Source organism: Oncorhynchus tshawytscha, linkage group LG08, assembly GCF_018296145.1.
Source record: "Oncorhynchus tshawytscha isolate Ot180627B linkage group LG08, Otsh_v2.0, whole genome shotgun sequence".
Lineage (NCBI taxonomy): Eukaryota > Metazoa > Chordata > Actinopteri > Salmoniformes > Salmonidae > Oncorhynchus > Oncorhynchus tshawytscha.
The window spans coordinates 22,627,894-22,653,967 of NC_056436.1; the positions used below are offsets into that span (position 1 = coordinate 22,627,894).

Here is a 26,074-nt window from a genome sequence, read left to right on the forward strand (position 1 = left end):
CAAATGTACACAGCTTTTTTTTTCCTGTAAAGATTAGAAAATAAGGAGTATTTTGGGACTGGGGGGGCAGTATTGAGTAGCTTAAATGAATAAGGTGCCCAGAGTAAACTGCCTGCTACTCAGTCCCAGATGCTAGTGTATGCATGTTATTAGTAGATTTAGATAGAAAACACTCACGTTTCTAAAACTGTTTGAATGATGTCTGTTAGTATAACAAAACTCATATGGCAGGCAAAAACCTGAGAAAAAAATCCATCCAGGAAGTGGGAAATCTGGGGTTGATCATTTTTCAACTCAGCCCCTATTGAGGATACAGTGGGATATTTGTCATGTTGCACTTCCTACGGCTTCCACTAGATGTCAACAGTCTTTAGAACGTTGTTTCAGGCTTCTACTGTGAAGAGGGGCTGAATGAGAGGGGATTGAGCCAGGTGTCTGGCAGAGTGCCACAGGCTCGTGACGCGCAGACATGAGAGTCGACCTCGTGTTCCATTGCTTTTCTAAAGACAAAGGAATTGTCCGGTTGGAACATTATTGAAGATTTATGATAAAAACATCCTAAAGATTGATTCTATACATCGTTTGACATGTTTCTACGGACTGCAACGGAACCTTTTGGACCTTTCGTCCGACCTTTCCGCTGGACTTGCCCGCGCCTGATGAGTTTTGATTTGTTTACTAAACGCGCTAACAAAAGGAGGTGTTTGGACATAAATTATGAACTTTAGCGAACAAATCAAACATTTATTGTGGAACTGGGATTCCTGGGAGTTCATTCTGATGAAGATCATCAAAGGTAAATTAATATTTATAATGCTATTTCTGACTAATGTTGACTGCACAATATGGCAGATATCTTTTTGGCTTGTTTGGGCTCTGAGCGCTGTACTCAGATTATTGCATGGTATGCTTTTTCCGTAAAGTTTTTTGAAATCTGACACAGCGGTTGCATTAAGGAGAAGTTTATATAAAGTTCCATGTGTAATAGTTGTATCTCTTATCAATGTTTATTATGAGTATTTCTGTGAATTGATGTGGCTCTTTGCAAATTCACAGCATGTTTTGGAACTACTGAACATAACATGCCAATGTTAAATGAGATTTTTGGATATAAATATGAACTTTATCGAAACATGTAACATGAGGTCCTATTAGTGCCATCTGATGAAGATCATCAAAGGTTAGTGATTCATTTTATCTCTATTTGTGCTTTATGTGACTCCTCTCTTTGGCTGGAAAAATGGCTCTGTTTTTCTGTGACTTGGTGGTGACCTAACATAATTGTTTGTGGTGCTTTCGCTGTAAAGCCTTTTTGAAATCAGACACTGTGGCTGGATAAACGATAATTCTATCTTTAAAATGGTGTAAAACACTTGTATGCTTGAGGAATTTTAAATATGCAATTTAAGGTTAAATCTGGTGTCCTGTGTGATCTTAAGTATGCTCCCTCTAACTCTCTCATCTCCCTCTTCCCCCCACCCCGCCCAGAGGACCTGAGCTCTAGGACCATGCCTCAAGTCTACCTGGCCTGATGACTCCTGGCTGTCCCCGTCCCCAGTCCACCTGGTCATGCTACTGATCCATATCCTGCAGTTCTGCCTGCGGATACGGAACCCTGACCTGTTCACCGATTTTGCGACCTTGTCCCGGACCTGCCGTTTCCTCCCTCTCTCCACCTGGTATCTCGACCTCAATGTTCAGGTATGAAAAGCCAACTGACATTTACTCCTAAGGTGCTGACGAGGTCGACCGATTAATCGGAATGGCCGATTAATTAGGGCCGATCAAGTTTTCATAACAATCGGAAATCGGTAATCGATTTTGCCGAAAATTTTTAAAAAAGGGGTTTATTTTATCTTTATTTAACCAGGCAAGTCAGTTAAGAACACATTCTTATTTCAATGACGGCCTAGGAACGGTGGGTTAACAGCCTTGTTCAGGGGCAGAACGACAGATTTTTACCTTATCAGCTCAGGGATTCAATCTTCCAACCTTACGGTTAACTAGTCCAACGCTCTAACCACCTGCCTCACGAGGAGCCCGCCTGTTACGCGAATGCAGTAAGAAGCCAAGGTAAGTTGCTAGCTACCATTAAACTTATTCAATCCTAAATCACTAGTTATAACTACACATGGTTGATGATATTATTAGTTTATCTAGCGTGTCCTGCGTTGCATATAATTGATGCAGTGGGCATTTGCGAAAAAGGACTGTCGTTGCTCCAACGTGTACCTAACCATAAACACCAATGCCTTAAAATCAATACACAGAAGTATATATTTTTAAACCTGCATATTTAGCAAAAAGAAATCCAGGTTAGCAGGCAATATTAACCAGGTGAAATTGCACGCAGAGCCAGGGTATATGCAACAGTTTGGGCCGCCTGGCTCAAACAAATTTGCCAGAATTTTACGTAATTATGAAATAACATTGAAGGTTGTGCAATCTAACAGGAATATTTAGACTGATGGATGCCACCTGTTAGATGAAATACAGAACGGTTCCGTATTTCACTGAAAGAATAAACGTCTTGTTTTCGAGATGAGTTTCCGGATTCGACCATATTAATGACCTAAGGCTCGCATTTGTGTGTGTTATTATGTTATAATTAAGTCTATGATTTGATAGAGCAGTCTGACTGAGCATTGGTAGGCACCAGCAGGCTCATAAGCATTCATTCAAACAGCACTTTCGTGCGTTTTGGTAGCAGCTCTGATGTTTATGACTTCAAGCCTATCAACTCCTGTGATTAGGCTGGTGTAACGATGTGATGTGAAATGGCTAGCTAGTTAGCAGGGTGCGTGCTAATAGCATTTCAAACGTCACTCGCTCTGAGACTTGGAGTAGTTGTTCCCCTTGCTCTGCATGGGTAACGCTGCTTCGAGTGTGGCTGTTGACGTTGTGTTCCTGGTTCGAGCCCAGGTAGGAGCAAGGAGAGGTATGGAAGCTATACTGTTACACTGGAAATACTAAAGTGCCTATAAGAAAATCCAATAGTCAAAGGTATATGAAATACAAATGGTATAGAGAGAAATAGTCCTATAAGTCCTATAATAACTACAACCTAAAACTTCTTACCTGGGAATATTGAAGACTCATGTTAAAAGGAACCACCAGCTTTCATATGTTCTCATGTTCTGAGCAAGGAACTTAATCTTTAGCTTTCTTACATAGCACATATTGCACTTTTACTTTCTTCTCCAACACTTTGTTTTTGCATTATTTAAACCAAATTGAACATGTTTCTTTACTTATTTGAGGCTAAATGGATTTTATTGATGTATTATAATAAGTGTTTGTTCAGTATTGTTGTAATTATCATTATTACAAATAAATACACATTTTAAAAAATGTAAATTTAAAAAAAAAAATTGTAATTATATATATATATATATATATACACATACATACACACATAATTATTTTTTCCCTCATTTTTTTAAAAATAAATCGGCCGATTAATCAGCATCGGCTTTTTTTTGTCCTCCAATAATCGGTATCGGCGTTGAAAAATCAGAATCGGTCGTCCTCTAGTGCTGACCTGTTGCACTCTCTATAACCACTGTTTATTATTTAAACCTGCTGGTCATCTATGAACTTTTTAACATTTTGAAGAACCATCTGGCGTTAATGGCCATGTAGTCCTATGATCTCCACCTGGCACAGCCAAGAGGACTGGCCACCCCGAAGAGCCTGGTTCCCCTCTAGATTTCTTCCAAAGATTCCAGCCTTTCTAGGGAGCTTTTAGCCACCATGCTTCTACATCTGCATTGCTTGCTCTCTGCTGTTTTAGGTTCAGTTCATGAATAAGAACTTTGTGACAACTGCTGATGTAAAAAGGGGTGATTATTTTTAAAAGGTTATTGGGAAAGCCTTTCCAATTACCAGAAGATCTGCTAATCATTGCTAATAGTGCACCGCACAAATAGACAGGGGGAATTCTCATTGCCTCTTCAGACATTTAATACATTTAGTTGATTCCCTACTAAAAACAATTATATTTTTTATATTGTTGAATACAGTTTTAAATGTCTAGATTCCGTCTGTGTTTTCCACATTGTGTATTTATAGGGCCCTAACATGCACACACACAACCCCCTGTCCTGTACAGAGTAGGGCGGTCCATGGAGACAAAGGCTGGGCTCCGTGCCCCTCGCTGGGTGCACAGTCCATTGGACACACAATGAGAGCGGAAGCGGATCAGCTGGCTTGGGCCCGCAAAAAAAGAGAGAAAAAGAGAGTAGCCCTGCCTCAGTGCCCCCCCCCCATTCCAAATTATTCCAAGTTATTCTGCTGGATGACCGACTTCATTTCCAACAAAAAAGTAGAAGGAAACAGAGGGAATGAGTGAGTGAGGGGAAGAATGGGGGCATGGTGGGAGTCGACAGCTCTCATACGGATTTAAACCCCTCAAGTCCATCAACAAACTATGGCATAATTCTCCTCTTCTCTTATATGAGCATTTCAGGATTATATCATCTTCCTCAATATAGGCTAGACAAACAGGTTTGTTGAGAAAGGTCATTGAGAAAGTTCACTCACCCTTCTCAATACAATCTAGTAGGATGTATGACGACAGAGATATCAAACTCAACACAAACTTGTTTTACTCCATTGTTTGTAAACATTGTATTTGTCAACAAAAATATCAGTGTCCCTCTAGCTTTATAGTACCCTTTAGCTAAAAAATTAATTAAGGACTGTCTAACTGAGCAAGTAGACAACATACTACTGGAGAAGCAACAGCAAAGTACCTCTAAATACCTAAAATTATAGAACGGTCTAAATGACCTAATAAGCTTTGGTGGAATAAACAGAAAGACAAACTGCAAGTGATTGAAAGTTTCTTATACCACAACTGCTTGCCTATGATTTCATACCTAAACCAGTGTTTGAAACGCCGTCCATAAGTGGCACTTCATTAACCAGGCTTCTTTTCATTTAAAAGTTTAAATTCACAAGTCAGAAAAGTCTGTATAGCCTTCTCCAACTAAAGAATAACGATATGCATCTTCTAGTTATCTATTGATTGGACAGGCACCTGTCAGTCACAAAGTGAGGAAACCACTTCTGGTTTGTGAGTCTGCAGTCTGTCCAGCCTCTCTGCAATCTGTGTTACTTGTGTATGCTGTGGTTGGTTGCAGTCAAATTTCATTTCACGGAGGAACGAGAGCATGATGAGTCTAATGCGAGTGAATTTTCACTTCCCATGTAGTGGTAAGTATGAGTTGAAACTTATTTAAAAGCTCAATATAAACTTTCTGATTCAACCCGACTAAATTCACATCGAACAAGTCACTCATTGAAAGCAAATCTAAGAAGTGGTAGATCTGTTCTATGTTCACTATTTCTATGCTTCCCAGTCTTTAGTTTTTGCTTTCGGTTTTGTACACTAGCTTCAAACAGCTGAAAATACAATATTTTGGGTTATTGAAAGGATATTTCACAGTGGTTTAGATGGTACAATGATTCTCTACACATTGATTGTTTTCTCATACTGAAATTAGGCAAACTATTAGAATGTTTTCAGGATCCTTGACAGATCTTCATTGTAAAGGGTTTAAACACTGTTTCCCATGCTTGTTCAATAAACCATAAACAATTAATGAACATGCACCTGTGGAACGGTCGTTAAGACACTAACAGTGTACAGACGGTTGGCAATTAAGGTCACAGTTATGAAAACTTAGGACACTAAAGAGGCCTTTCTACTGACTCTGAAAACACCAAAAGAAAGATGCCCAGGGTCCTGCTCATCTGCGTGAACTCTGCCTTAGGCATGCTGCAAGGAGGCATGAGGACTGCAGATGTGGCCAGGGCAATAAATTGCAATGTCTGTACTGTGACACGACGGACAGCTGATCGTCCTCGCAGTGGCAGACCAAGTGTAACAACACCTGCACAGGATCGGTACATCCGAACATCACACCTGTGGGACAGGTACAGGATGGCAACAACAACTGCCTGAGTTACACCAGGAACGCACAATCACTTCATCAGTGATCAGAATGTCCGGGCTTGTAGGCCTGTTGTAAGGCAGGTCCTCACCAGACACCACCGGCAACAGCATCACCTATGGGGACAAACCCACCGTCCCTGGACCAGACAGGACTGGCAAAAAGTGATCTTCACTGATGAGTTGCGGTTTTACATTTGGCACTATGCATTGGGGCAGGTACCTGGCATCCGCCGAATTTGACAAATTGACTTGTTGGAAAGGTGGTATCCTATGACGGTGCCACATTGAAAGTCATTGAGCTCTTCAGTAAGGCCATTCTAATGCCAATGTTTGTCTATGTAAATTGCATGGCTGTGTGCTCGATTTTATACACCTGTCAGCAATGGGTGTGTCTGACATAGCCAAATCCTCTACATTGGAGGGGCGCCCACATACTTTTGTATATATAGTGTACTTCTGTCATTGTTAAAGATATTGAGATAGGCCTACTGACTTGATTGGTGTCAACAATGGAGTAGTCAACTGCTTCTTTCTGTGTAGCAAAGCCCATGTTTATCACCTGCTTCATTCTTCAAAACATTCTCGTAGGTCTATTCACGGGCGCCTGACTTTGTGCACCCCCACTTTTATACAATTTGGCGGGGGGGCTGGGGGTACTCCCCATAAATGTTTTGTTTTAACCATTTTCCTTGATTTCTATATTGTTTCTCAGGGAATCCATGTTTACTTTACAGAGCATTTTTCATTAGGTTAAGAAAATAAACCAAACTGAAAGAGTCGACTAGTTTTAGTTTGTCACGATATGTTAGATTGAAAAGGGTAGACTAGAATACTAATCTACCGCCTTCCCTCAAAGTCCCACCCACAGTGATTGATTGACAGGTCTGAAACCCTACCATGTGACTCACAAACATCATCGATTGACAGGCCAAACTCTTAAAGGGATAGTTGACCAAAATAACATACTGGTTTCCTTACCCTAAGTGTACACAGCAGCAGAGCCCAAAAAAACACATAATTTGAAGACCAAACATAATTGTGGTAATTCATACCTTGCAGTAAAACTGGAGATATGGGAGGTAAAGTAGTCCATAACTTAGCTGTGTATTTCAGATGGAATTATGGGTGTTAGAATGTACCAGAGGTCACCAAGAGAGCTCATTCTGGAATTGTTTTTTCCTCAGGGGGCATGCCTCCCGGACCCCCACCGCCCAGAACTACCTGGCTGGCTACTTTTTCTATTTGGCTGGCAACTCCATGTATTTGCGGAAAACACTGCTAAACCAGCTCAACTTCCACAAACTAGGCTATACATTACACACACCACCACAGTACATACACCACCACAGTACAAGCCACCCAAACACATAGCAGGAACAGCAACATAAAGGGCTGTAGGCTAGGACTGTACTTGAGAGCACGTGCTGGCCAGGCCTGCGCCCAGAGGGCCTGGCTGCTTCAGTGTGTGGTGGCGAAGGGGGATCCTGGGACAACCATTTCCTGGCCTAACAAAGTGGCCGTTTGTCTGTGGCCCTGGACTGTGGCTCACAGAGCTCCAGCATGCCATCATGCTCTGCTTCTGCCTCAGCCCCTGGGCTTCCCAGCCCCTGGGGGGACAGGAGGAGGAGGAGGCCTGAAAGTAAGACAGGAGTGGGACGATGTGGCCTGAGCCCTGGGTGATCGCCAAGTCACCCTCGCCTCCTTCCCTCCCCTCCCACCCATCACCCTCCACGGCTGCCTCTCTACACAATGGCTGCTTCTCTGCTGAAATTTCACGTTATTGGATCCCAGGCCTGGAGTTTTGTGCTCTCACAATGTCCAGGCAGTGGAGCATGCTGCAGGAGAGACACACTCTGCAAGCTAAAGGCTGGAAAACCATTCCTCTTTTCATTAGCATTAGAAAAGGGGAGAGACATCACCACCACTCCCCCTTGTACCTAAAGGGGAGGCAGGCCGTCAAGCCCCAGCAGCCCACTTTGGGATTAAGATTTAGAATAAAAAAAGTTACTGTGAAAATAAACACAAGCTATTTATCCCAATCTGATTCTTTAGATTATCCTTCCGCAGAGTGGGAAAGGAACCGCAAGCAGAGGAGAGAAAACATTTAGAGAACTTATTTTTTTCACTAGCATGGACAAAAACTTTTTTATGTCTGAATCATCTGGATACCTTCTTCCATGCAAACTGAGCAACTGCATCAAGGACGAACATACTCTAACACACACATATCTTCACATTTCCAAAAGGACATTGGCTACTGTTTAAAATGTTTTACAAATACACAACAGGCATGTAGACCCAAAACAAAACACCAACACAACCCTTTGGATGCTGGACAAAATGACAGAACCCAACCATGGAATTTAACAATTTTAGTCATTTAGCAGACACCCTTATCGAAAGCGACTTAAGTCGATAGTTTAATTCTGGTCCCCGTGGGAATCGAACCCACAACCATGGCGTTGCAAGTGCCATGCTCTAAAGGGTTCTAGCAAGTATTAGGGTAGTTAACGATGAACCTAGCTATCCTGAAATTCAACATGCCTTCCGTACAAGAGCAAATCTACCCAACAAGATGGCTATAAATAGGCTACACACACTAACAAAGAATGAGAGACTGGTTGAAGAACAACCTTTGTTAAGCTCTAATCATAGAAAACAGGTAGAAAATGTGAAAAGAAACTAAGAACTCATTTACGTTGACTAAAGTTAAAGTACATTCTCAAGGAGGTTTTGAAAAAAACAAAACAGAATAGACGTATTACTGTAATGTAGGCCTAAAACTGGGCTTGCAAAGTGTCAGAAAATGTCCGGTAAAATTACAGAATTTTTCTAGTTTCTGTGGGACATAAGGCAATTCTAGGTCTTGTGGCATATTTTGGTTAAACTATCCACAATTCAATGGAATTGCAACCCTCCGCATGCACAGTGCACTCTTCCATCACATGTACAGCTGATTCTCAAGATCTTGCACACTAATGAGATGCTACTGAGCCCACACTACTATACTGTCTGAGCCAAGTACTACATGCTTTCTGGTAAGTTTTGATTACAATACTGGGTGGGGTCAATATATTTTATATGACATACATGATTTCTTGTTAACTAGTAAATAGTAGCGTACAGGAAAGTGTGTTTAAATAATTTCTACCTTGTTAATAATTTCTGCTAGTTAGTTTTTGCTACCATGTGTGTTTTAGCTTGCTTGAGCCAGCTAACTGAGGAGTGTTAATTCACCTGTTTCCATACATGTTTCATTTTAAAACATTTATCATACAAAAGGAGTTGTTTAATCAAACTGCTTAACTATTTATCTATACATGGAATTGTATTTTATGTTTTTTTACTCCTTTTTAAAAACTCTTTACAGAAAAATGCCACAGGCACTATCTGATGTGTGGAGGCATTTCACTGCACCTAATGTAGAAGGAAAAGCTGTGTACATTTGCAAATACTGTGCCAAAATCATGTGTGAAGAATGCAGCAGAATTTAGATTTTGATTGGCAGAATCATCTGGCCAATTGCATAAAGTTCCCTGAGCGCTCACAACAAGCAACCTCTGACAAAAGTCCCTATACTTCTAATTGAGGTGAAAATTATGAATCTAACGATAGCAACAGCTCATGGTCCTCCTGGAATTAGAAGTTTTATGGACTCAATGGAGGAACGTAGTCAGAGAAATGCTGAATGTCTTGCTCGAGCTGTGTATGCAACTGGTTCACCTCTGATGCTCACAGGCAATGTGTATTGGAAGAGATTTTTGAATGTTCTTTGCCCAGCGTACACCCCCCCAAACAGACATGCTTTATCTACTCATTTTCTGGATGCAGAGTTCAACAGAGTTCAAGTGAAGGTCAAGCAAATCATTGAGAAGGCAGACTATTGCAATCATCTCTGATGGGTGGGCAAGGAATAATTAAAACTACATAATCGCCACCCCTCAACCAGAATTCTACATGAGCACAGACAAAAGGGACAACAGACACACAGGTCTCTACATTTCAAATGAGCTGAAGCCAGTCATCAATAACTTTGGACCACAAAGTATTTGCACTGGTGACAGACAATGCTGCGAACATGAAGGCTGCTTGGTCTAAAGTGGAGGAGTCCTACCCTCACATCACACCCATTGGCTGTGCTGCTCATGCATTAAATCTGCTCCTCAAGGACATCATGGCACTGAAAACAACACTACAAGAGAGCCAAGGAAATGGTTAGGTATATGAAGGGTCATCAAGTTATAGCAGCAATCTACCTCACCAAGTAAAGTGAGAAGAATAAGAGCACCACATTGAAGCTGCCCAGCAACACCTGTTGGGTGGTGTTGTCATCTTGTTTGACAGTCTCCTGGAGGGGAAGTAGTCCATCCAAGATATGGCCATATCACAGTCTGCCGATATGGACAGCCCCATCAAGAGGACCCTCCTGCATGATGTATTTTGGGAGAGAGTGGTAAGCAGCCTGAAACCTATAGCAGTAGCCATTGCACTGATTGAGGGAGACAATGCCATATTGTTTGATGTTCAGACTGCTTGCAGATGTAAGAGAATAAATCTGTACTGCCCTGCCCACTTCACTGTTGCTCCAAGCAGAGGAAACTGCAGTTCTGAAATACATCAAAAAGCGTGAAGACTTCTGCCTGAAGCCCATACACGCCGCAGCGTGCATTTTGGACCCCAAGTATGCTGGCAAGAGCATCCTGTCCAGTGCAGAGATCAACAAGGCCTATGGTGTCATCACTACTGTGTCTTGCCACCTTGGCCTAGTTGAGGGAAAGGTTCTTGGCAGTCTGGAAAAGTACACTTTCAAGCAAAGGCTTTGGGATGGAGATGTAATATGGCAGTGGAAGGGACTTTGTGGATCTGAGGCTCTTTCCCGTGTCCTCCATCGTCCTCCAAATCCCACCAACATCAGCCGCCTCCGAGCACAACTGGTCCTTATTTGGGAACACACACTAAACAGGCTGACCAATACAAGGGTTGAAAAATTGGTGGCCATCTGGGAAATATCCAGATTTTTTAGCCTGACAACATGTCATCCTCAACAAGGTAGTACAGAGACAGTGAAGATAAGGCCTCAGTCTGATGTTCAAGAGGTGGACATTGAGGAAGTCCAGGGAGAAGACATGGAAGCCTGAGAGAAAGACAACCAAAGCTTTAGTTTCTGGACTATCATTTTACAGATGTATACTCAGCATAAAAATAAAATGTCCCTTTTTCAGGACCCTTTCTTTCAAAGGCAATTTGTAAAAATCTAAATAACTTTACAGATCTTCATTGTAAAGGGTTTAATCATGCTGTAAGGAGGCATGATAACTGCAGATGTGGCCAGGGCAATAAATTGCTATGTCTGTACTGTGAGACGCCTAAGACAGCGCTACAGGGAGAAAGGACGGACAGCTGATCATCCTTGCAGTGGCAGGTCACGTGTAACAACATTTGCACAGGATCGGTACATCCGAACATCACACCTGCGGGACAGGTACAGGATGGCGACAACTGCCCGAGTTACATCAGGAACGCACAATTACTCCAGTAGTGCTCAGACTGTCCGCAATAGGCTGAGCGAGGCTGGACTGAGGGCTTGTAGGCCTGTTGTAAGGCAGATCCTCACCAGACATCACCGGCAACAACGTCGCCTATGGGAAGAAACCCACCGTCGCTGGACCAGACAGGACTGGCAAAAAGTGCTCTTCACTGACGAGTTACAGTTTTGTCTCATCAGGGGTGATGGTCGCATTCACGTTTATCGTCAAAGGAATGAGCGTTACACTGAGGCCTGTACTCTGGTGCGGGATCAATTTGAAGGGAGGGTCCATCATGGTCTGGGGCAGTGTCACTGCTAGAGGTCGACCGATTAATTAGGGCCGATTTCAAGTTTTCATAACAATCGGAAATCTGTATTTTTGGGCGCCGATTTCTGATTATTATTTTTATTATTATTATTTTTATAACTTTATTTAACTAGGCAAGTCAATTAAGAACACATTCTTATTTTCAATGACGGCCTAGGAACTGTGTTAACTGCCTTGTTCAGGGGCAGAACGACAGATTTTCACCTTGTCAGCTCAAGAGTTTCAATCTTGCAACTGCACAGTTAACTAGTCCAACGCTCTAACCATTGCACTCCACGAGTAGCCTGCCTGTTACGCGAATGCAGTAGAAGCCAAGGTAAATTGCTAGCTAGCATTAAACTCATATTATAAAAAACAATCAATCATTATCACTAGTCATAACTACTAATCCAGTTTAGCAGGCAATATTAACCAGGTGAAATTGTAATTTCTCTTGCGTTCATTGCATGCAGAGTCAGGGTATATGCAACAGTTTGGGCTGCCTGGCTCATTGCGAACTAATTTGGCAGAATTTTATGTAATTATGACATACATTGAAGGTTGTGCAATGTAACAAGAATATTTAGACTTAGGGATGCCAACCGTTAGATAAAATACCTAACGGTTCCGTATTTCACTGAAATAATAAACGTTTTGTTTTCGAAATGATAGTTTCCGGATTTGAACATATTAATGAACAAAGGCTCGTATTTCTGTGTGTTATTATGTTATAATTAAGTCTGATTTGATAGAGCAGTCTGACTGAGCAGCAGCAGGCCCGCAATCATTCATTCAAACAGCACTTTCGTGCGTTTTGCCAGCAGCTCTTCGCAAGCACAGCGCCGTTTATGACTTCAAGCCTATCAGCCGAATGGCTGGTGTAACCAATGTGAAATGGCTAGCTAGTTAGCTGGGTGTGCGCTAATACTGTTTCAAACGTCACTCGCTTTTAGATTTGGAGTAGTTATTCCCCTTGCGCTGCAAGGGCCGCAGCTTTTGTGGAGCGATAGGTAAGGATGCTTCGAGTGTGGCTGTTGTTGATGTGTTCCTGGTTCGAGCCCAGGTAGGGGCGAGGAGAGGGACGGAAGCTATACTGTTACACTGGCAATACTAAAGTGCATATAAGAACATCCAATAGTCAAAGGTATATGAAATTCAAATGGTATAGAGAGAAATAGTCCTATAAATACTATATTAACTACAACCTAAAACCTCTTACCTTGGAATATTCAAGTCTCATGTTAAAAGGAACCACCAACTTTCATATGTTCTCATGTTCTGAGCAAGGAACTTAAACGTTAGCTTTCTTACATGGCACATATTGCACTTTTACTTTCTTCTCCAACACTTTGTTTTTGCATTATTTAAACCAAATTGAACAGGTTTCATTTTTTATTTGAGGTTAAATTGATTTGATTGATGTTTTATATTAAGTTAAAATAAGTGTTAATTCAGTATTGTTGTAATTGTCATTATTACAAATAAATAAATAAATAGGCTGATTAATCGGTATCGCCTTTTTTGGTCCTCATATAATTGGTATCGGCGTTGAAAAATCATAATCGGTCGACCTCTAGTCACAGCATCATCGGACTGAGTTGTTGTCATTGCTGGCAATCTCAACGCTGTGCATTACCGGGAAGACATCCTCCTCCCTCATGTGGTACCCTTCCTGCATTCTCATCCTAACATGACCCACCAGCATGACAATGCCACCAGCCATACTGCTCGTTCTGTGCGCGATTTCCTGCAAGACAGGAATGTCAGTGTTCTGCCATGTCCTGCAAAGAGCCCGGATCTCAATCCCATTGAGCCCGTCTGGGACCTGTTGGATCGGATGGTGAATTCCCAGAAATATCTGGGAACTTGCAGGTGCCTTGGTGGCGGAGTGGGGTAACATATCACAGCAAGAACTGGCAAATCTGGTGCAGTCCATGAGGAGGAGATGCACTGCAGTACTTAATGCAGCTGGTGGCCACACCAGATACTGACTGTCACTTTTGATTTTGTCCCCCCTTTGTTCAGGGACACATTATGCCATTTCTGTTAGTCACATGTCTGTGGAACTTGTTCAGTTTCTGTCTCATTTGTTGAATCTTATGTTCATACAAATATGAACATAAGCTTGTAAGTAAGCATTTAACGTTAAGGTCTACACCTGTTGTATTCGGCGCATGTGAAAATAAAATTTGATTTGAACTTGACAGAGCTTGAATTGTAAAAATGTGTAAATATTGTACAATCCAGGTGTGCACAGTTTAGAGACTTACCCAGAAAGACTCACAGCTGTAAATGTGATTCTAACATGTATTGACTTAGGGGTGTGAACACTTATAATTTTCAATACACTTGCATAGTTTAATAAAAATAAACATGTTTTCACTTCATCATTATGGGGTAGTGTGTGTAGATGGGTGAGTAAATAATGATTTAATCCATTTTGAATTCAGGCTGAAACAAAATGGAAAAAGTCTAGGGATACTTTCTGAAGGCACTGAATACATTGCATTCAGAAAATACTCAGACCCCTTGACTTTTTTCACATTGTTACATTACAGCCTTATTAGAAAATGGAATAAAAGAAAAAAAATCCCTAATCAATCTACACATAATACCCCATAATGACATAGCGTTGAAACAGGTTTTTCAAAATGTTTGCACATTTATTTAAGAAAAAAATATATATACTTTATTTATACAAGTATTCAGACGCTTTGCTATGAGACTCAAAATTGAACTCCAGTGCATCCGGTTTCCATTGATCATCCTTGAGATGTTTCCACAACTTGGAGTGCACCTGTGGTAAATTCAATTGAGGCACACACAGGTCTATATAAAGGTCCCACAGTTGACAGTGCATGTCAGAGCAAAAAACAAAGGAATTTAAGGAATTGTCCAAAGAGCTCAGAGACAGGATTGTGTGGAGTCACAAATCTGGGGAAGGTTACCAAAAAATGTCTGCAGCATTGAAGGTCCCCAAGAACACAGTGGCCTCTATCATTCTTAAATTGAAGAAGTTTGGAAGCACCAAGACTCTTCCTAGAGCTGAACGCCCGACCAAACTGGGCAAACAGGGGAGAAGGGCCTTAGTCAGGGAGGTGATCAAGAACCCAATGGTCACTCTGACAGAGCTCTAGAGTTCCTCTGTGGAGATGGGAGAACCTTACAGAAGCACAACCATCTCTGCAGCACTCCACCAATCAGGTCTTTATGGTAGAGTGGCCAGACGGAAGCCACTCCTCAGTAAAAAGGCACATGACATCCGACTTGGAGTTTGCCAAAAGGCATGGGATATTGTGTGTAGATTGATGAGGAAATTTTAGAAAAGGCTGTAACGTAACAAAATGTGGAAAATGTCAAGGGGTTTCAATACTTTCCGAATGCACTGTATCCCATGTAATGACTTGCATTACAGGATAAAACAAAGCCTGGTTAGTTGAGGTAGTCATCTTAAATTGTAATATAATCTAACTGAACAAAAATATAAATGCAACATGTAAAGTATTGGTCCCATGTTTCATGAGCTGAAATAAAAGATCCCATACACACAAAATGCCTCAAATTTTGTGCACAAATTTCCTCACATCCCTTTTACTGAGCATTTCACCTTTGCCAAGATAATCCATCCACCTGACAGGTGTGGCATATCAAGAAGGTGATTAAACAGCATGATCATTACACAGGTTCACCTTGTGCTGGGGGCAATAAAAAATGCCACTCTAAAATGTGCAATTTTTTCACACAACACAATGCCACAGATGTCTCAAGATGAGGGAGCATGCAATCGTCATGCTGACTGCTTGAATGTCCACCAGAGCTGTTGCCAGAGAATAGAATGTTAATTTCTCTACTATAAGATTCTTCCAATGCTGTTTTGGAGAATTTGGCAATATGTCCAAATTGGCCTCACAACCGCACACCACGTTTAACCACGCCAGCCCAGGCTCTCCACATCCGGCTTCTTCACCTGCGGGATTGTCTGAGACCTGACAGCTGATGAAGCTGTAGGTTTGCACCACAAAAGATTTAGTCAGAAACAGTCTCAGGGATGCGCATCTGCGTGCTTCTCGTCCTCACCAGGGTCTTGACCTGACTGCAGTTTGGCGTCGTAACGGACTTCTGTGTTATTGTCTGACTCCTGTAATTTGAGTTTGCAAATGGGAAAATAAACCCTTTTAAAATGGTCTGCACATACGTGTGAATTGGTGTATCATTTTGTATTATTGAAATACTGTAGGTCTAATGGTTAAGATGAGAAGATGCTCGCATAGCATTCTGTGAGATTTACAATACTAGAGGTGGGCAGAGAGAACATATTGTCGCTGAAGCCACGGCATGTGTAGCTAATGTGAACACCGGTGCTGGTAACAAGTCTAGTAAATCTGAACGGGCACTAAAGCACCATGTCAAGCTACTCCAGCAATGTTTCTGTAACAATGATTTCATGCCTCACACCAATGCTAACCAACCTCATTACACGTTTGGGCCTGTAACACCAACGACAATGTTCTGGGTACCCCAGCACTAGTGTACTGAAATAAATCAAAAGAATCCCATGTGTATCAAAAGCCCCAAAACATCAAAGCACAACATATTGAGATGATCATAATTAAAACAGCAAGCATTTGGCAAATTAAAACCTTGCACTCACCATTACAGAAAAAGAGGAATGGCAAATTTGGACTGCTACTGCGTCTACGGGCGGCTTTGATGTGAAAGTAGTCTTTGGAGACCCTGCTTCTAATTGCAATAGTTACTGCAGAATCTCAGATTTAAGACTGGGGAGTGCTAGGAACGGGTACTAGGACAAGGCTGAGAAGAAGCAAGACCTCATTACAAGGAATGCACCATGCTGTAAAGAAGCCATCATCCATCCACCATGGTTGTTAACAATCACAGAAATGGCACATTAGTATGCTGTAAAATATCCCTGTAATCCACACTGTTGTTAAAGCATCACAACCACAGCATAATATTGAAAAATATTCACTGTGGCGAGTTGTAAAGAAACCATCAAACTAGACTACTGTACTGCCCATTACAATCTAGCACGCTGTAAAGAACAACTGCGTTGAAAAATGTTCTAGCTAGAAGACCTTGTGAGAAACACTTCACACGTGTAGGCTACACATTGGAGAAGTGGCTTCTCATAGAAAGTCAGGTTCAATTTCTAAAAATGGCTTATAAGATGACTCAGCAGATGAGCATCAATTTCCCTATAATAGGCTACATACCCGGTCAAACGTTTGGTTCATAAAATATTACTTCTATAAAATTAAGTTGTTTGCTCAAATCCCCTCATCTAGCCTATAGCTACTTGTATTTTATAGACAAACTAGAAAAGCATGTACACATGCGAATACACTCACAGGCCCCAACTCCTTCCTGTTTTCAAAGAGTTTGGAAACTCATTCAAAAGACAAGGTTTTGGATTTACATCTGTGCCCTTTTATGTCAGTGGTCTTGCAGGAAAGAACCATCTTACCTCCAGTGCAGCAGCTCCCAGCAAAGCATTCATGCAGCAGCAGCAGCACAACTGAAAACAATACCTAAAATTCAGACGTTTTACTGCTCAAAGAATTTCGTAGAAGCATTGCAATATGGCCAAGGCACACCAGAGAGCTCCTTGAAAAAAAGACGTCACTATATATCTGGTGACAAAAAGAAACGGGGAGGATTTTTTAGCCTGGTCTAATACGACACAGCATAGCCTAGCATTTTCAAAGGTAAATGGGCATTCGATATGCATTATCATTTTGTCTTGATTGGTGAGACAGTCAACTAAAATGGGTACAGTGCGGTTTTAAAGAATGAAATATTACTATCCAAATACACTGATGATATTTACTAGTTCAGGTCCGCTCATAAAATACTTAAGAGGAAATGAGAATTACAATAGGGAAGTTTCTCGGGTTTAAAATACACTGAATCGTAACTCTGGCCATGGGAAGAGAAGAGCCAGAACAGACTACATTCATACTGTACAGGGCCTGCTCAGTTACATAGTAACACACTGTCAGTAACAAATCATCCCATTCATCCAGACAGGTTTATAGAGAAGTATTGTCATGCAAACAATACAATACCATGTAACAGAAAAGCAGACTATAAATAGCCTGTACACAGGGTAATTTCACAGATTAAACAACTGCTCATCCTCCATTAGGCTTGGTACATGTAAAATCCCATAGAGAATAACAAAATGCTGATGTGTGCATTAAACATTTTATACAGTCTGACCTAAACTATTTGCAGGACAGACATCCCAGCTCATAAAGTTATACTAGTAACTCAAAAAAGCTACTCAGTTTGCTGCAAGCACAAGACAAATATTAGACAGATCCAAGAGGGGATTCTCTGCTGTTACCAAACAATGATTTATTTTGGAAGAAGCTAACCACTTAGCTAACTAGCTACTAAATTAGTAAACCAAATCCACAACTGCAGAGCATTTAGAACATTTTAGACATCCTTAGCATGCTAGTACTGGAAGCCTATGGGCAACGCTAGTAGGCATTGGCTCATGAAACTCCCTTCATACTGGACACAGAAAAAATGGTATCCACAAGTTCATCTTACTCTGGGGAAGTAGATAAAGGGCATCATAGCCAAAATCCCAAAGTGTCCCTATAATAGTTAAGTTATCTAGCTGGCAAACACTTAGTTGTGAATTCCATACGGTAACTAGATCACCTGCCTCGTGCTGCACAACAGTGAGTGACTCACAAGGCTACGGTCTCTTGTAGTTGTGTGCTCGTAAACAAACACCATATGACTGGGGACTACTGGTAAACTTTATAATGAAACATTTTGTGACAGGTGAAATGAAAAATGCGTTCGTCTTTATCTCTTAGCATATTGCACCGGTTGACTGCAGTAATATACTTAAAAAGTAGATACATTTTAATATTTGTATTTAAACAACTTCAAAATAAATTGTTAACGATAGAGAAACTATCCCGTGGCCATTTTCAAAAACCCCGGTATATATGGTATACTGCCCAAGCCTATCCGCCATAGCTAATTATCATATGTTAAGAATAGGTAAAGAACAAAAGGAGAAATTATGACGTTGCGGCAGGAAAAATATATCTTTTGCCAAATGTCAGAAAATGTATCTTGAGATAAGTGGGAGCAAGAATCAGTGATCGTTTGACAACCTACAAGGCCAGCCTGCTGATATAGTTAGAAAAGAACAACACGCTCTGTCCCAATCCAAAGTCAGGATGTTAGCCTATGTAAGACCAAAACTTCCTTCGTACATTTTATTTGCACAGATGACAAGTTCCAATTCAATCAATACAGAGCAGTGGCCAGAAACTATCAAAAGGCTAATTCCCAAAAATAATACAGAAGCAAAATTACAGACAACTCTGAGGACCTCTAAAGCCTTTGACTACCCACTTCACACTAGGCTTGGGCGGAATACCGTATAGGCCGTATACCGGGGTATTTAGAAAATGCCACGAGATGGTTTTCCAATAACATCAAAACTATTTGTAGTTTCCATAAATTGGAAAATTTGTTGCTACTTTGGAAGTTAATACCTGCAGTCAACTTGTGCAATACATTGAGATATTAAGCATTTTGCTTTCTTCCCTTCAGTCACATTATGAAGCTTACCCTAGTTCCCCAAAACAGTTGAGCCAGACACGTGTTCGTTGTAAAGAGCACAACGGGAGAAAGCATTCTATGTACATTCAATACAAAAGTTGTATATAGAGTACAAGTCAGAAGTTTGGACACCTACTCATTCAAGGGTCTTTATTTTGACTATTTTCTACATTGTAGAATAAAAGACATCAAAACAACAAAATAACAAATATGGAATCGTGTAGAACCAAAAAAGTGTTACAAACCAAAATATATTTTATATTCTTCAAAAGTAGCCACCCTTTGCCTTGATGACAGCTTTGCACATGCCTGTCATTCTCTCAACCAGTTTCACGAGGAATGCTTTTCCAACAATCTTGAAGGAGTTCCCACATATGCTGAGCAGTTGTTGGCTACTTTTCAATCACTCTGGGGTCCAACTCATCCCAAACCATTTCAATTGGGTTGAGGTTGGGTCATTGTGCATGCCAGGTCATCTGATGCAGCTCTCCATCACTCTCCTTGGTCAAATAGCCCTTACACAGCCTGGAGATTTGTTTTTCATCAGGACAATGACCCAACACATGATAATCTCACTAAGTGCCAACCAGATGGGATGGAGTATCGCCACTGAACGCTGTGGTAGCCAGGCATTGAATTCTAAATAAAAGCAACAGTGTTACAGTCAAAGCACTCCCAAACCATCACACTTCCTCCTCCATGCTTCACGGTGGGAACCACACGTGCAGATATCATTTGTTCACCTACTCTGCGTCTCACAAAGACACGGCGGTTGGAACCAAAAATCTTACATTTTGACTCATCAGACCAAAGGACAAATTTCCACCGGTCTAATGTCAATTGCTTGTGTTTCTTGGCCCAAGTAAATCTCTTCTTCTCATTGGTGTCCTTTAGTAGTGGTTTCTTTAGAGCTATCTTCTATATACCACCCCTACCTTATTACAAAAAAACTGATTGGCTCAAAAGCATTAAGGAAAGAAATTCCACAAACTTTTAACAAGGCACTCCTGTTAATTGAAATGCATCCCAGGTGACTACTCATGAAGCTGGTTGAGCGAATGCCAAAGTGTTCAAAGCTGTCATCAAGGCAAAGGGTGGCTACATTGAAGAATCTAATATATTTTGATTGAACACTTTTTTGGTTACTACATGATTCCATATATGTTATTTCATAGTTGTGATGTCTTCACTATTATTCTACAATGTAGAAAATAGTTAAAAAAATAAAAACCCTTGAATGTGTAGGTGTCCAAACTTTTGACTGGTACTGTATATCGGAATGTCTGTTGTGCGGCGCACGAGGCAATGAAGTAAGTTACACTTGTACGCAATTCACTACTAAATGTTTGCCATCAGATATCTTATAACGTCTTTCTGCCGTGTTCGAGAAGTTAAAGTTCTGTACAGCTGCCTGTGCTTCCTACTAGCGTTTTTCCCCACTTCCTACGTTCTTCTGTCTTCTGCTCAGTGCTCTTCCTTCAGAAAAGCATGCATCACAACTTTGTACATTCACACAATTTCTCTCATTCACTTGTAAATGTCCACACTCACTGTAAATGACATTCAGTAGCTACTAGCAATGCTTGTATAACTTTATGAGCTGGATTTGCTCATCTTTTCAATTAGTTTGTTAGTTTTCGCTCATTAGCATTTAGCTAAAGGCATTTTAGCAATGTAACAGACGCTCTTATCTGGAGCGACTTACTTTTTTGTAGAGGCTCAATGGGCACTTTTAGCACCCCCTTGTGTGCTATTCCAGTAATACTGTAAATCCCAGGATGGTGTGAAAATCTGGATACCACCCCAAGCCTACTTCACACTAATTGGTATTTGAAACTCAGGCCTAGGAGTGTGTAAGCCAAGGCTACATTCAGGCTTCAAAACTACAGGCGTGGCGCATTTCCAGGAGGATTTCCCCTAGTGTTTTACAGAAGGCTCAGACTATTTTCCAGAACAAGCAACCTTTTGGTTACAGGCCCAACACTAACCGCTAGGCTACCCGCCGCCCTAAAACAATGGCTGCCCACTGATGTGGGGGTAAGTCTTGATGGAAAAGCACCAGTTGTGTTATGTAGGCTATTCATTTCCCCCCATTAGACTGCATCACCCGAAACATTATTCTAAAGAGATGAACAAAACGTAGCCTACTAAACATTATTTCACAGAGTTCCACAGCACATAACTTGAGCAATTACCACCATCATAAACGACTAGCCGAACAGCTGAAGAAGCTATGCTCTGTCGGAAAGGCACAATACTCACATTCAATCAGATATTGTTTGAGGGAATTCTTTTGGGAGAAGCCTGTCAGAGGAATGGAGCGAGGGGCAGAACAGGCCCCCAGGTGATAAGATCGTGACAGCCCACATTGACAGAAATGCTGAGCTGTCAAATCAATCACACAGATAGGAAGAAGGAGTCCAAGAGGAATCACCTGACTGACAAACTAGGCTAAACAGAAAACAGAACATCAATCCAAAACCATTAGGCTAACCCTACTTATTTATTAATGACCTTACCAATGCCAGACATAAAATATGTAATTATTTCCCTGTGCTTTTTACTAGCAGTTTTTTCCCCTCCCCTCTGCTCCGTATACTTGCTGCTCTTCCTTCAGGAAAGCATGCATCACAACTTTATTCATTCATTTGCAGTTTCTCTCACTCACTTTCACTTGTAAAATGTCCACACTCACTGAAAATGACATTCGGTAGCTACTACCTATGCTTGTATAACTTTATCAGCTGAATTTGCCATTCTTTGCAATTAGTTTGTATTTAGCTAACAGCATGTCTGATTTTGCTATTTCGTTATCATTTCGGGCTTTATTAGCCCACCCTTGTTTACTATGCATGTCATAGCTTAAACCCCTGGATGGCAGAAGAACCTTGTTAAAAAGACTACTTCTAAGCTCCCTCGTAAGGATATGTCTCCTATAATCCCAGACAGACACACCCTGGTTCTTCTACTTTCTCTGTGTGATTATTTTTTGGAGGACTACGCTACCTTCTTTGACCACACACACACAGAGTAGGCCATGTTAGGCCTAGCCCTTCCTCTTTTCAGTGTATCATGCAGACTGGATATTTAACATGGTGGTATGCATTTCACGTTCACAGCAAAAAATCTTTTAATAACCTGTACGAGTGCATCTTTGCGTGTGAGTGAGTAGCACACACATTCAACCACATTTTATTCATCACACAGCTTTGTGATCATTTGATGAAGCAACAAGCTGTAATGAATGATATATTACTATGCCCGTGATGCTAACAGAGAAGTGTCCAGAAACTCCCAACAAGACGACAATGTAACCTACTGAGCATGCCATTGTATTCACACACGACTCACAACAATAAGTGTGTGGTTTAATGATTGTCCTTGGCTACTCATTGACATGGTTAACTTTAATGCTGTTGTGAGGAGAAACTGGAAGATACACATTGCATTGGCTCTGTCATATGCTTTACAAGTACAAAACCTGATAGACCTTAATATTTGATACAATAGTGTAGCTCAAATGTGTCAAAATGGCATTCAGTGACATTAAAAACATCTTGCTTCTTTGTGTGTTCTTTGTCATCAGATGCGTACATTATGTACAACAGCTGCTAGACTGAACGTAAATTCCAGCCAGCATAAATATAAAAATGGATCAGGTGGGGCTTACTGTTCTTTTCCCACCATCTTCCTTGATCTTCAATTGCATCATATGTTGGCCATCTTATGTGTTGTGCTGCTGCAGTCACTAGGAAGAACAAACGCAAAGCACCATACATCATGGTCCTTGCTTATGTAATATATTGAATATGAAACAACAATATGCCTACATTGCCTAGTTCAAGGACAGAGTTCTTTTTTCCCCCACTTTAAATCAATCAACCTGTTGTGTGCGAGCATGGGCGTCTTTCAGACACATAAACGATGGAAATGTCAGCATAGGAACAGATTTCAACCATCTAGAATAAATAAAAAAATATGGATGCCAGTTTTGAGAGCATCAGAAGAATGCAATAAGAGCAAATCATCCTTGCATGATTTATTTGTTTTCAAATGAATGGATGTCTGTTATGTCTACATCCAGATTAAGCTCATCCCAAATCTTTGTGTGATCGCCATTGAGTTGCGAGACACTGTACTGTACAGCGTACTGTGAATGGGCACCCAGGTACTCTTTATGAATGGAAGGGGTCACGTGATCGCAGCACCTCCCGAGCAGATATTTCTCACTGACTGTCAACAAGCCACGCAAGAGATCAGCCCATTAAAACAATACGGATTTACAGCGACACAAAGGACCATATGTCAATTCACATAAATGTTGCTTTCCGGGCGTAGCCCAGTCACATTTGGAACGCAATACGTCCATTAAAAAAAAAAAATTATGAATGGAGATTGTGATATGCAAATGAGTGCTATTGAGAAAAAAAATATGGCGTCTTCTACTTTTGCAGCAACCAGTTTACAGCGACATTTCCATTGAAAAAAATAATATTCGAGAGAATATACATTTTTAAAACCTCTACATTAACTAACAGAGTAGCCTGCTATCAAATGTCAAGAAAACACTATTGTATAATGTTGATTCTTATGACAATATAATTTTAGAGTAGGTACAGTAAGCATATAAATCTTCTTAAATCATATGCTTAAACACAACATCTAGCCACAGCGATTGTAATAAATTACGATTTAGTCACACAATCTGAAATATCAATAGATATTATTCAATTGCAGTCCAATCATAAGGTATTTTTCAAAGACATTCTTGATGAAACTACTATCATATATATTGCATCCATTTTCTATACAGTCGTCAAAAGTACATTTAACATCTGCCGTTGCCATAATATAATAAGACGGTTTTATTTCTATTGCATCAAGTCCCAAAACACGTTGTTGTGATCATGGAAAACAAACCAAACAAAATAAATGGATGTATATGTATTACTGAAAATTGTAACCTCATTAAAATATGAGTTCTCAAAATGGTATTTGTAGAACGAAGGATCATGTGGAACAGAGTCATTTAGAATCGTGCAAATCGTTGCAGTGACGATTCGATACATGAAGGCAGAATTATCATCGCGTTCTAGAATGTGGGATAAAAATGTACTCACTCGTTTGGATTTGTTGAATCTTCGCTCATTTTTTCTCACGGGGATCCAAATCCTGGCAATAGCATCGAGGACGCAGTGACGGCGGGGAAATAAACCGCAAATATCACCATTTTCTTTCGCAAAGAATCACTAGATATTGTATAAAAGTTAATTGTCTTACAATGCTGCATGCATAACTGAGCTCTTTTAGGAAAACCAAGTAGCCTAGCTAATTTTGTAACTCAATTGCGAGGAGTGACAACCGATTATTAATTTTATTTTCCTTGGAAGTAAAATCCAACCTCAACAAAATGCACATCTTCGTCATCCTCTTCGGTAAAACGAAATCCAATGCGTTCAGATGCTAAAAAGTGTACAAAATAAAACCGACATTTGGCACGTTATTAGTGGCTAGTTATCGAGCATTCCCCTCTCCAACTTCAGGTCCAGGACAACACTTAAAAAGCGCTGGTTGGTCCGTCAATGTGTCGGTGTACGTTGAATTATAGCCTCCACAGCTAGAAAAATGTACAACATAATTTATATTAAGAAATTGACATACAAAAGGCAAATACAGTGAGTTACATTTTCCCGAAGAAGTTGTTGGACATCTGCTTTAATCGAACTCCATTTTCAACTCGAGCAATGAACATCGGAAAACTGGGCGGAAGCGTCGACCACCAGTTCTACAATGAAATCCTTCCGCATGGCTGCAAAAAAATACATATGATATGTCAAAGGATTCTCAACTATAAATTCTATTGCTTACATCAATTCTAACCATATGTGAGAAACATTTGATAAAATATGCCTGTGTCATTAGGCATATATTCGGATTATTTATATCCAAAATTGACCTAAAGTAGTCCCTGCACTTCCCAACAGAAGTTTCCCTTCAGTCACGCAGTGATACAGAAAAAAGGAAGCGTCTGTGTGATAGCACGAAAAATAAAAAATAATCTGTGAGAAGGATTGTGTGTGTGATACCACCATCAATAAACTATCATGTGTAGATTATGGTGGCGTTGGTTGCATTTCGCGCCTTTGGCGTCACAGAAAACAACTGCTTTTCATACTGGAAGACTAGTGCTATAAAATGGAGGAGATTGTATAGACATATGAGCCGAATACATGGGGCAGCACGTGGAATTACATCAGATTCCACTTCATGATTTCAAATAACAGTAAACGAAGGCTACCGCTGTATTCTTCAATCGTTTTCTCATTCATTGGCTGTAGGCTTGATCTCAAGAGTAGGTCTGAGGCCAGATATGTGAATGATGATGAATGTAATTTGTTTGAATTCCAGAAAATGATTGTTTCATGTTGACATCACCATGATGTTAAAAAATAATCCAGAAAATTATATTGTATCTGCAGTGACTTTTTGATCCGGCCAGGTAAATGAGGAATCTTCAATATATTTGCTTCGGGACAGAATATCCGTTTTAACCGTCTTCTTGGATGCAAAAGGCGATACTAATAGACAACAATATAAACATTATTCAGATCGAAATTACATTTGAAGACAGAGAATAAAGTTAGCCAATTATTTTTGCCTTTCACAG

General features: G+C 40.6%; 1 protein-coding gene across 3 annotated transcripts in view; it reads right to left on the reverse strand.

The window, feature by feature from the left end:
* LOC112256781 (sprouty-related, EVH1 domain-containing protein 1) overlaps nucleotides 1-25,184 on the reverse strand; it is a 104,338-nt gene extending 79,154 nt beyond the window's left edge. The window contains exons 1-2 of one of the 3 annotated variants that reach the window (XM_042325341.1): nucleotides 24,809-25,184; nucleotides 24,528-24,579 (exon numbers count right to left, since the gene is read on the reverse strand). In XM_042325341.1, coding sequence (XP_042181275.1) covers nucleotides 24,528-24,556 — 29 coding nt within the window. In that variant the 5' untranslated portion in view covers nucleotides 24,557-24,579; nucleotides 24,809-25,184. Of the gene's footprint in view, nucleotides 1-23,077; nucleotides 23,156-24,527 lie in introns of all 3 variants that reach the window. The other 2 variants (XM_042325342.1, XM_042325340.1) reach the window with 2 other exon arrangements.
* Between the last annotated feature and the right edge of the window lie 890 nt (nucleotides 25,185-26,074).